This window comes from Moschus berezovskii, chromosome 12 (assembly GCF_049115385.1).
Source record: "Moschus berezovskii isolate FMDL1 chromosome 12, NW_MosBer_1.0, whole genome shotgun sequence".
In the NCBI taxonomy this organism is placed as follows: domain Eukaryota; kingdom Metazoa; phylum Chordata; class Mammalia; order Artiodactyla; family Moschidae; genus Moschus; species Moschus berezovskii.
Genome location: NC_142471.1, coordinates 85,125,852 through 85,136,902, shown reverse-complemented (window position 1 = coordinate 85,136,902; position 11,051 = coordinate 85,125,852). Strand labels below are relative to the sequence as shown.

The 11,051-nt window shown below is 46.1% G+C and overlaps 1 protein-coding gene across 1 annotated transcript; it reads left to right on the top strand.

Moving 5' to 3' along the window:
- Positions 1-260: 260 nt before the first annotated feature.
- PRDX3 (peroxiredoxin 3) lies at positions 261-9,568 on the top strand. Its single transcript, XM_055424550.2, has 7 exons — positions 261-342; positions 1,788-1,914; positions 3,547-3,688; positions 4,690-4,825; positions 5,659-5,762; positions 8,234-8,399; positions 8,713-9,568. Exons 1-7 carry the CDS (start codon positions 307-309, stop codon positions 8,764-8,766), a joined length of 765 nt encoding a protein of 254 aa, XP_055280525.1. The 5' UTR covers positions 261-306; the 3' UTR covers positions 8,767-9,568.
- Positions 9,569-11,051: the final 1,483 nt, after the last annotated feature.

Below are 11,051 nucleotides of genomic sequence, written 5' to 3'. Positions count from 1 at the left end.
GCTACTTAGGAGTTTTCAGTTCAGTTCAGTCGCTCAGTCGTGTCCGACTCTTTTAACAGGACTGAATTCATGGGGTCGCAAAGAGTCGGACACGACTGAGCGACTGAACTGAATTGAACTGAACTGAATCCTCCTCTGGGTGGGATCGACGGGCCCCACAACCGAGACGTGAACCAGGCAGAGGGCCCTTTAGCTCTTTCTCGCCCCGGCGCCGGCGCGCGCCCGCGCCTTCCCGCCGAGGCCCCGCCCCTGGCCCCGCCCCTGGCCCCGCCTCCCCCGCGTCTCCGTCTGCCCTGCACACCGAAGATGGCGGCCGCAGCGGGAAGGTTGCTTCGGACTTCGGTGAGTGGTTGCCTGCGGGGCACAGGCGCCGAGACCCTGCGGTGGCTCCGAGAACGTGCTTCCCAAGTGGGGTGCCCCTTCCCTTGGCCTGGGGTCCTTTCACCCTTCTTGGAGGATGTCAGAGGGTAATGGACCAGGGGCCGCCTCCTCTAAGGCAGGCTCCCCGCGCCTGCGCAGAACCGCCCTTCGCCCGCCCCTACCCGCGTCTTGCGTTCGTGTTTCCAGATCCCTCTTCGCTCCCAGTCTTGGGACCCCCGTCCACCCTCTGCCTAAGCACCTGGCTCTGGATGCAGGCGACCTGTCCCCTGGTCGCGGTTCTATAACTGACTCTATGACCTTGGGCCATTGCCTTCTTTTCCAAACCTCAGATAACTTCCTTACCTTAGCATAGACTGCCTACCTCAAAGGTTTCCGTGAGCATCCCCTTAAATAGCTGGATGGACAACAAAATGTAAAGTAATTAAAGTCCTTGAGTGCCGAAGGCTCTTGGCTGCCCGTCCTCCCCTTTCTCGTGGTGGGTTTCCACCCAGGCTCTTTCTTCCCGAGTCATGCTAGACCCTGAAATTGAGCAAACGTTTCCCTTGACCCCTGCCCAGACGCCCAGAGGCTGAACTTTGCTCTGTTTGCTTCTCTGTGGGCCGGAATGGCCTTGTCTTTCCCGAGGGAAAGCCTTGACATGGTAGAGCATACCCAGCACATCTGCTGGTAAAGAGCTTAATACACAGAGCCTGGCCAGTCTCCTGGTCTGAGTGCTTGGGTTCCTTTTAAAAGCATGGAATCTTCATAATCTTGTAATTTCCCTCTACCTTGCAGTCTTTGTTTCCCCATTAATTAATACGTATGTGTTGAGTTGGCAAAAAAATTCTTTCAGGTTAAACCTAAATGAACTTTCTGCTCAACCCGGTAATTGTATATGTATATGGTATATACATATACAGTCAACCACTGGATCTCCAGGGAATTACCTATATTTTTTTAAATAAAAATTACATATTTGAAGTGTGCATCATGATATAAGTAATGAAATAATTACTGCAGTCTAACATCTTTTAACATGGTTAACCTTTGTGTGTGTGATGAGTGCATCTGTCTACTCTTTTAGAATAATAACACTCTCTCTTATTTCCAACTTCAATACACTATTATTAAGTATAGTCAACCTGCTTGTACATTAGATCTCTAGACTTATTCATCCTCCATAACTGCAATGTTGTACCCTTTGACCAACATCTGCCTGTCTTCCCAGTCTGCTTTACAGTCTTAAAGGATAAGGAAGCAGAAGGGAATTTTAAGAACATGTAGACTCAATCCATGCTTTTGCAGTTTGGAGTTTTTGTTCATAGGAACAAGGCCGGTGGAGGCCACTACTGGCCTGATGCCCTTTCAGCAGGGTTTCAGCCGCCATTCTGGGAATATGTTGTGATATAAAGTGTTTCTCTTTTTAGCTCATCCGACATGTGAATGCCATTCCTTGGGGCATTTCTGCCCTTAGGCCTGCTGCTTCTCGAAGAATGTGCTTGACAAATGCATTGTGGTCTGGTTCTGATCAAGCAAAATTCGCCTTTAGCACCAGTAAGTGTTGTTATGCTTTAGTGTGAACCAAATAATGGAAACATTTATCATCTCTGAACAGGAGCTCTGAACTATGGCCACATGTTAGACTCGTGGGGAGTTTTTACTATCGTACCACTTTCTTAGTCCCACCCCAGACAAATTAAGTCAATCCCTGGGGTGGGACCAGAACATCATATTTTTTTAAAGCTCACCAAGTGATTCTGATGTGCAGCCAAGGGTTGCGACTCACTGAGGCAGACTGCCCTAGTGTCACATTTCCTTGTTGATTCCAGAGGTTTTAATCCCCTGGGCCGAGGAACATGAAAGAGGGGTGGGGACAGTCAGAGGTCTCTGGGCCTGCTGTGTGTGAAGGGTCTGAGCTGACTGGGGTCGGACAGTGCAGCCACTCCAAAGGCTTTTGGATTCAGACCTGCATGGCCACGTTAGGCCAGTCTGTTGGACTCCTCCATGATCTGAGTGACACGCAGCTGTTTCCTGAGATTTATATTCCATTCTAAAATATGAGATTTGCTCGGCACAGCCTCAGATAATGAGTGGCATTTGAGAAGGCCTCCTTTAGGTTTGTCCCAGCTTTTAAAAAGACTGACTTGTCATGGTGGTGGGGGTGGGGGATGTACTTTAGCAAAAGTTTTGTTTGTTGGTGAAATGTTCTAAAAAAATTTAGTTTTCTCAGAACTTTAAGGAATTTCTAGTATCAGCTTGATGACACGAGTTTAACTTTCCTTGTCACCTGTCCCAAACTCCTGCTCCCAGTAGCTCCTCCTGTTTCTGAAGCCAGGCAGCTTGACACCTGGCCTCCTTTGTCCCGCCTTCCCAGCCTGAAGCCTGGCCTCTGCAATCCTGACACAGCTCTTGCATCCTTTCCTTTCTTTCTGTCCCCTCTGCCGTACCTTGCCCGCCTCACCGCTCACTTAGATCGCTGCAGTCACCTCCTGACATCCGGCTCTCCCTGCTCCTCTCACGCTCCCCTGCCCGACTAATCTTCCTGAGAACAGACAACGCATCACCCATCTCCTGCACAGAAGCCTCCAGTGATTCCTTTATCTCTCCTTTTAAGAACAGGCTCATCCATCTGATATATAAGGGCCCTCTCAGCGTGGCCTTCCACCATCCTCGCTCTGTCCCCCATGCGTCTTCTATGCACACCTGTTCTCTGCGTCAAGCAAACTCTGCTACAGGCCATTCCCCACACCCGCCCTGGTCTTGGCAAAAATCCAGACCATGCTTCGAACCCACCTCCAGGTTCATGTGATCCTTAATTCTATGTTCATCCATCCCTGTTCTCTCCTGTCTTCTTTTATCTATTTATTTGCCTTTTGGCTGCACCTTACGGCATGTGGGATCTTAGTTTCCCGACTAGGGAGCAAACTGGCGTCCCCTGAAGCAGGAACTGAGTCTTAACCACTGGACTGCCGGGGAATTTCCTCCTGTCTCTTTAGTTTCCATAGCACTTTGAATTAGTGTACAGTCTAGACCTATGGAAAGAGAAACAGTTTTGTAAGATGTACAATTGAACTGAACCTTTTAATTATACTACTGATTAATTACTGGGAGAGGTTTGAGTAAAATCAGATAAGTGGTTGGTTTAACGAATTAACTGTATATGTATGTTTTGGGGGTATTTTTCAGGTTCCTCATACCATGCCCCCACCGTCACCCAGCATGCACCCTATTTTAAGGGTACAGCCGTTGTCAGCGGAGAGTTCAAAGAAATTAGCCTTGATGACTTTAAGGGGAAATATCTGGTGCTCTTCTTCTATCCTTTAGATTTGTAAGTGTATTTTCTGTGGTGCTGTAACATCATTCTGCGAGCAAGTGAAGATCGCTGCCTTCCCACTGACACTGCCTATCTTAACTCTTGTCAAGGGGAGGGTTATTGCTGACTCTGTCACTGATGGTCTATGTTGATACAGCTTGCATCTGTAGTTAATTCACAAGTGATAAGTATAGGGGGTCGAGTGGCATTCCTTTTAATGGGTTTCAATATGGCTCTTTTTTTTTTTTTTTAAGATGTATGTATGTATTTATTGGCTGTAGTGGGACTTAGTTCCTGCATGTGGGCTTTCTCTAGCTGTGGTGAGCAGGGGCTCCTCTCTTGTGGTGCTTGGGCTTCTCATTGGAGTGGCTTCTCTTGCGGCAGAGAACGAGCTCTAGGGCGCACGGGCTTCAGTAGTTGCAGAACGTGGGCTGAGTAGTTGCGGCTCCTGGGTTCTAGATGGGGTATATGGGCTTGGCTGCTCTGTGGCATGTGGCCTCTTCTGGGGTCAGGGATCGAACCTGTGTCCCTTGTTCTGCAAGGAGATTCTTACCCACTGGACCACCAGAGAAGCCCTGTGGCCCCTGTTTTATGGCTCTGCAGCCCGGGAGCTGCATTACTGAACCCACGTGCGCTCGAGCCCACGTTCCACTCTGGAGTAGTGGTTCCTGTAAGCCTGTCAGGGAGGAAGCTTCCACTGGTCTGGGGGAAATGAGAAAAGTAAGGATAATGAATTTTCTCATGAAGCTACTTATTTAAATAAAATTTTGCATTTATTCTTGGCATATGTTTCTGCCACCCCTGTTTTTTGATATGATTCTTAAAATAGAAAGTTGGTTAATTTCTTTTTTTTATACTGGAGTATCATTGTGACCAGGAGTCCAGTGAGGATGATTAACCCTTTTGCCTTTTTCTCCTTTAAGAAAATAGAACTACTCTTTAGACAACTGTTGTTCAAATTTTTAAAGTCTTTTAAAAAAAATTGTCTAATGAGAATTCCTGCCTTTTTTTCCTAGCACCTTTGTGTGTCCTACAGAAATTATTGCTTTCAGTGACAAAGCCAATGAATTTCATGATGTGAACTGTGAAGTTGTTGCAGTGTCGGTGGACTCCCACTTCAGCCACTTGGCCTGGATAAACACGCCGAGGAAGGTATACGCGTGTCCACGCTGCCTCTGCACTTGTGATCTTAAAACCTGCCGGATCCCATGAAAGACCAACCTAGAAGTTGTTAAAGCATGACTGGTCTGAAATGGGCTATCAGTCAGTCCTAACCTACTGGCAAATTCTGTTAAGCTCTATCCACGTCTCCTGTAACATTGCATGTATTTACTTCTCACTACACCTCTGTTTTCCAAACAGTAACGGAGAACAAACGCAGCAGGGCAGGGGAAACAGCTGGACTCCATTGTCTCCCCTCTCACCTGGACCCTGTAGGTCCCCATACCCTGTGAGGCAGGTGGGACAGTGGTTAAGTTCTCTGATTTTACTCTTCTGCAGGATCAATATTCCTGCCTCAAAATTTGATTGGGAGAATCAATTTCTAGCTATGATGTTGGACTATCAAATATCAAATTAGTCAAAGTATTCTTTTTTTATTATTATTCCAACTTTATGCTTCAGAAATGAATCTTCAACCAAAAGGATACTTTAAGAATTAGAAAAAGAAAAGTCTGTAGTATTCGCTGGGTTTAAATCCTGCCTCTGCCCCTTTCTAGCTGGGACCTGGAGCCAGTTACTCAGCCTGTGTGCACCTCGGTTTCATCATCTGTAGAATGGCGATGATGGTAGTAGCTACTCCAGGGTGCTGGAGGAGGAAGTGAGGCAGTAGAAGGAGCACCTTCTACTCTTAGAAGCAGCACTCGACCCGCTGCGGCTGCTCAGTTACTGCTGTCTGGCTGGTGTTGGTCAGTCGTCCTGTTTCCTGGCTGAGGAGGCTGTGGGAGCCACAGTGTAACCACCAGCCCTGTTTGTATTTTTATCAGAATGGCGGTTTGGGCCATATGAACATCGCACTCTTGTCAGATTTGACCAAACAGATTTCCCGAGACTACGGTGTGCTGTTAGAAGGTCCTGGCCTCGCACTACGGTAAGATCCATTTCGTATGAACTTAAAATTGTTTTCTTATGTGTTTAGTATTATCTTGCTTCATAGGGAATTTACAGAAGCCTGGGTAGGGAATTTTTAGAACCCCAAACCCTTAATTTGTCTTTTATCGTAATAAGCATCAGTGGATGCCTCCTGTGAGGGTTGGCAGTCTTTCAGAAATGGCTGTGACGTGTGTGCCCTCTGCGTCTCCCTGGGCCTGTTTCTGAAGAAGGATATCGTACCTTTTAAAAAATGTATATTTATTTATTTTATTTGGCTGCACCAGGTCTCAGTGGCAGCACTCAGGATCTAGTTCCTTGACCAGGGATCGAACCAGGGACCCCTGCATTGGGGAGCACAGAGTCTTAGCCCCGGGACTACCAGGGAAGTCTCCAGTACCACATCTTAATGGGCACACTGCTTCACTCTCCCTGACCATGTGGGAGCCACTCCTCACAGTGAAGCCATCAAACTGCTTAGATATTGGGGGGCGGGGGGGCAGAGGGAGCCAGCAAGGGTAGAAGTCAGTTTCCTAATATAGTTAGTATCTTGTCCAAGCGCTGGAACCAGACCAGAGTTTGAATTTAAGCTCAGCTGCTCAATAGCTGTATGACTTGGAGCAGGATATTTAACCTCTTTGAGTCCCTTTCTCCCCAAAATTAAAATGAGAATGTACCTCCCGGATTGGTTGTGAGGATTGAGTAAGGTGAGGCAGCTACAGAGTTTGCCGCACAGGTCCTTGTAGCTGTTGTGAGTCCCGTCCCAGACCCTCAGCCTTCCTGGGAGGGACAAGAACTTAGGCATAATGATGGCTGCTGAAGAAGGAGGGAAAGGGCAGAACTTGACCTCCAGGACACAAGCGAGGATCGCACTTGGATGGGCTTCACAGTTTTGTTGGGGGCTGGCTTGAACCTGCTCACCTGCCCACCCTCGTACCTGATCTCCCGCCTGCTGGGGGTACACTGGAATTTTGGCTCTGGAAGCCACCTGGGAACTTTGGCCTTTTGACTCCAAGGAGACTACTGCCTTCCTTTAATAAATGGAAGCCTAGCTCTGACAGCATTGTCAAGGGAAGGAGAGAGTCCTGGTGTTTTCCTCCCAGGATCCCCTGTAGAGTCTCAAGCTAACTTTGTAGTTACCTCCCTACTGGTTTCACTATTAGGACTGACAGAGGGAGTCGAGTCTGGCTTGTAAGATAAGGCTTTCTTTTTGGAGACTCTGCTGTGGGCCCCTCTTCAGCCCAGCTTTCTGTTTCCGCATCCACACAGTGGACTCCAACTTGGCTGCACCCTGCAGGAACATGAACCAGGACCCCTTAGCCTCAGAGCCTAGATCCCCTAAGGCCGGGCCCAAGGAGGAGGAACCACCTTTTTATCTTTTGAGTTTTTTCTAACTTGCTTTTTCCTGAGTGATCAACATTTGGGAGGCCACACCCTTTTAAAGATGGACTGTTAAAAACCTCTTGAGTTTTATGACCCCTGCATAAGTCAGAGTATCACCCTCACTTGTATAGAAGATAAGCACAGACCCCAGGGCTGTGGATTACCTCATTACATTGCTGCTAAGTGACAGCTTCCCTGGTGGCTCAGAGGTTAGAGCGTCTGCCTCCAGTGCAGGAGACCCGGGTTCGATCCCTGGGTCGGGAAGATCCCCTGGAGAAGGAGATGGTAACCCACTCCAGTATTCTGGCCTGGAGAATCCCATGGACGGAGAAGCCTGGTAGGCTACAGTCCACGGGGTCACAAAGAGTCAGACGCGACTGAACGGAACGGAAGTGATAGTGATGAGCTTGGACAGTCTGTGGATCAAAATAAGAACTGTTACGTGATTGAAACACATCAAATAAATTTAAATCCAAGATTCAAAGAATTCCAGGAAACCAGTTCATTATTTTGAAAACTTAATAATGGAAGAGTACTAAGCACTCATTCTGTCTTTCCTATACAAACTGTACCTCAGGGTAGCCAAAAATAAACAAAAGTGATGGGATTGTTTTCCTTTAGATTTCTACTCTGCCTAGACTTAAGGCCAGTAAATTTTCCCATGGGATTTTCTCCTCGCTACTCAATTCACTCAAGAATTTATAGAATACAGATAAAATACGTCTGTCCTTTCTCAATAGCCTATGGTTTCTTGCCAAGATTTGATACAGCTGCCCAAAGAATGCTTCCTGCATCACTAACGAGAAGTGTTTGCTCTGGGTAGTTCAGTGACCTTCAGATACTGTGAGACATCCAGGTCACATCTGTCAATGTGAACACACTGCCTGGTGGCCTAGTCTAGTCCTATCTTTGTTAAAACATCTGTCATCAATAAGAGATGAGAATCTTTCTGTACAAGGAAAACCTGATTTTTAAGCACATGATAGAGTTTAATAAATGCTCTATCAAGGAGAATTAAAGTCAGGGTAGAAGTAGAGTCTTTCTAGCTCTGGTAATGTTGATATTCTGATGAGGATAATCTTTACGCAGCGGTCTCTTTATAATTGACCCCAACGGAGTCATCAAGCATCTGAGCGTCAATGATCTCCCAGTGGGCCGAAGCGTGGAAGAGACCCTCCGCTTGGTGAAGGCGTTCCAGTTTGTGGAAACCCATGGAGAAGTCTGCCCGGCCAACTGGACACCCGAGTCTCCTACAGTAGGTTTCTTCCCCGAAAGCAATGGGAGCCCAGCCAAGAGGGTCCCAGGTCCTCACTGCCTCAAGGGCTGCTGGCCTGGAATATCCACGTTGGAGCAAGGGTGGAGGTGGTATGCAAATGCGTGAAGCTGCTGCAGGTGGGGGTGGGACCAGGCCCCAGGAAGGCTGTTCATGTCCGTTTCATCCATGTATTTTAAAGGAAACAGACCAATTTTTAAAAAGTTAAAGAACTGTAGGTTAAAAATTGAGGGCCTTTGGCTCCCTTTTGAGAGCATGAAGTCACTTACCCAGTGAAATGTTTTTGTATTTTCAGATCAAGCCCCATCCAACTGCTTCCAGAGAATATTTTGAGAAGGTAAATCAGTAGGCCGTCCTGTGCATACCTGCCACATCCCATACCAGAAAAGAACCACAGTGGGAACTCACCTGTAGCTTTTCAGAGATTTGTATTTATAGCAGGCCAAAAAAAACCTAAACCCAATGATGCTTATATTCATAAATAGTGTTATTCTAAATGTTTTGTTTTTGTAATGTTGGCCATGGCTTTTAAAATGTTTTCAGTTACTAATGAGTCCAAGGCAAGGTGTGGATGGATGGCTAGTTTTTACAGAGTGTGTATGTAGTTCACCTGTTTCTTGGATCATGTCTTCAATGGGAAAAGGAAACAGATCTTTTTCCTCAGCCTTACTTGAACCTTTGTGTATACCAGAGTAGTACGACAGGTAATGAAAACTTCTGATCAAGGGTCCTGAGATTTTCCTCTTGAATTTCTTTGTATTAAACTGAATTTTCTTTTAAAGACCATAGTTTTAAGTTGTCGGTATCAGTGGTCTAATTTAACACTTGCAGTGAATGTGTGTATGGTTGAAGGAAATGTGAATCATGTTTTTTTTTTTCAAAAAAAAAACCACAGTGGCAAAGTGACTTAACTGATCATGCATGTTCCCCGTTCCTGAGATTTATAGTTTATATAGTTATTTTACTTACTTTGTTAGCTGACTTAGTGTCTACATACATTTCTAATATTGATTGGGTATAATTAGAAAGGATATTTATTGAATCCAAGGATTGCAATATGAATTTGAATCATTCATTTGGATTATTGTAACTATTTTCTTCCTTGAAGTGTTCCATGTAAAAAATATAATAAATAAACATATTTTAAAATACTTGCATTTATAACACCATTAATTCTTGCTTCAGCTTACTTATATTGTGGGGCTCTCTAGTTTTCCTTCTCTGATTATGTCAACAGACATTTATTGAGCATTTAACTCAGTGCCTACAAAGATGAGTAAGATAACTGGCTCCACATCCAAGGAGCTGGACAAAAGAAATATGGAAGCATTTATTCATTTTAATGACTTCCCTAGTGGCTCAGATGGTAAAGAATTTGCCTATACCGTGGGACACCCGGGTTCAGTCCCTGAGTTGGGAAGATCCCCTAGAGAAGGGAATGACTACCCACTCCAGTATTCTTGCCTGGAGAATTCCTTGGACCCAGGAGCCTGGCAGGCTACAATCAAATCCTGGAGTGCCTACTATATGCTCGGTACTATTTTGGAGGCAGAATGAACAAAGAAGACATTCCTCTTCCTTTTCGCACTTACATTCTAGAGGTAATAAACAATAACATTACATAGAATGTCTGGAAGGACAATAAAGTGGAACAAGGGACTGGAGCAGAGAGGTGGAGATATTTTAATAGGGTTTCAGGGAGTCAGTCTCTCCAGGTCTGTGTTCTCATCTGCAAAATGAGGGCTGTAATTGTATCTTCCTTAGGGTTTTGGTGTCAAATGAGATAAAACATGTAGAAGGTGAGGGAGTTACAGGGATAAAAAGGTTCTAGGCAAAGTGAATGACAGGTGCAAAGGCCCTGAGGCAAGAGTGGACTTGGGGTGGGTGAAGAATTAAAGGACCATGTGACTGGACCCGTGAAGGGGGAGAATGGTAATGGGGCACCCAGAGGCAAGCTAAGGACTGGACTTCGGATTCTATTCTGAGAGGGGAAATGGCAGAAATGTTTTGAGAAGAGTTACATCACCTTGTTCTCAGAGGATCACTCTGGCTCCTCTGTTAAGACTAGACCCCATAACTAGACCTGCAGAGAGGAAAGCCGGTCAGCTGACTGGGTTTGTGATATCCTTGCAGTAGAGCCAGCAGGATAATACAGGTGTGCTAAATACTTCGGTGCAATAGATGCATTCCGGGGAACTCTGAGGAGGGGGGCACCTTACCTGGCTATGGGCATCAAGAAACTCTTCCTGGAGAGAGGAGATGAAGTCTTAGAGATACAGAAAAGTGACCTGTGGGAGCTCAGAGCCCACATGGACCTGAAGAAAACCATGAGCTGCTTTCATGTTCCCGGAGGCCAAGGCAAAGGGAGGGGAAAGGCCAACCGGCTGCAAGTGGTCCAGACTGACCACTTCTTAGGGACCTAGCACTGCTAGGGCTTTCACATGTTTTATCTCATTGGACCCACAACAAAAACACAATAGGTACAATTATTGTCATCATTTTATAGATGAGAAAGTAGACTTGGAGATACTTGACCATGGTCACACAACTAAGTATTCCATGGCACCAGGTCCCTAATCTAGGACTCCTGAGGCACCCCCTGAACACCCTCAACATCCAGCCTTCCACAAACAC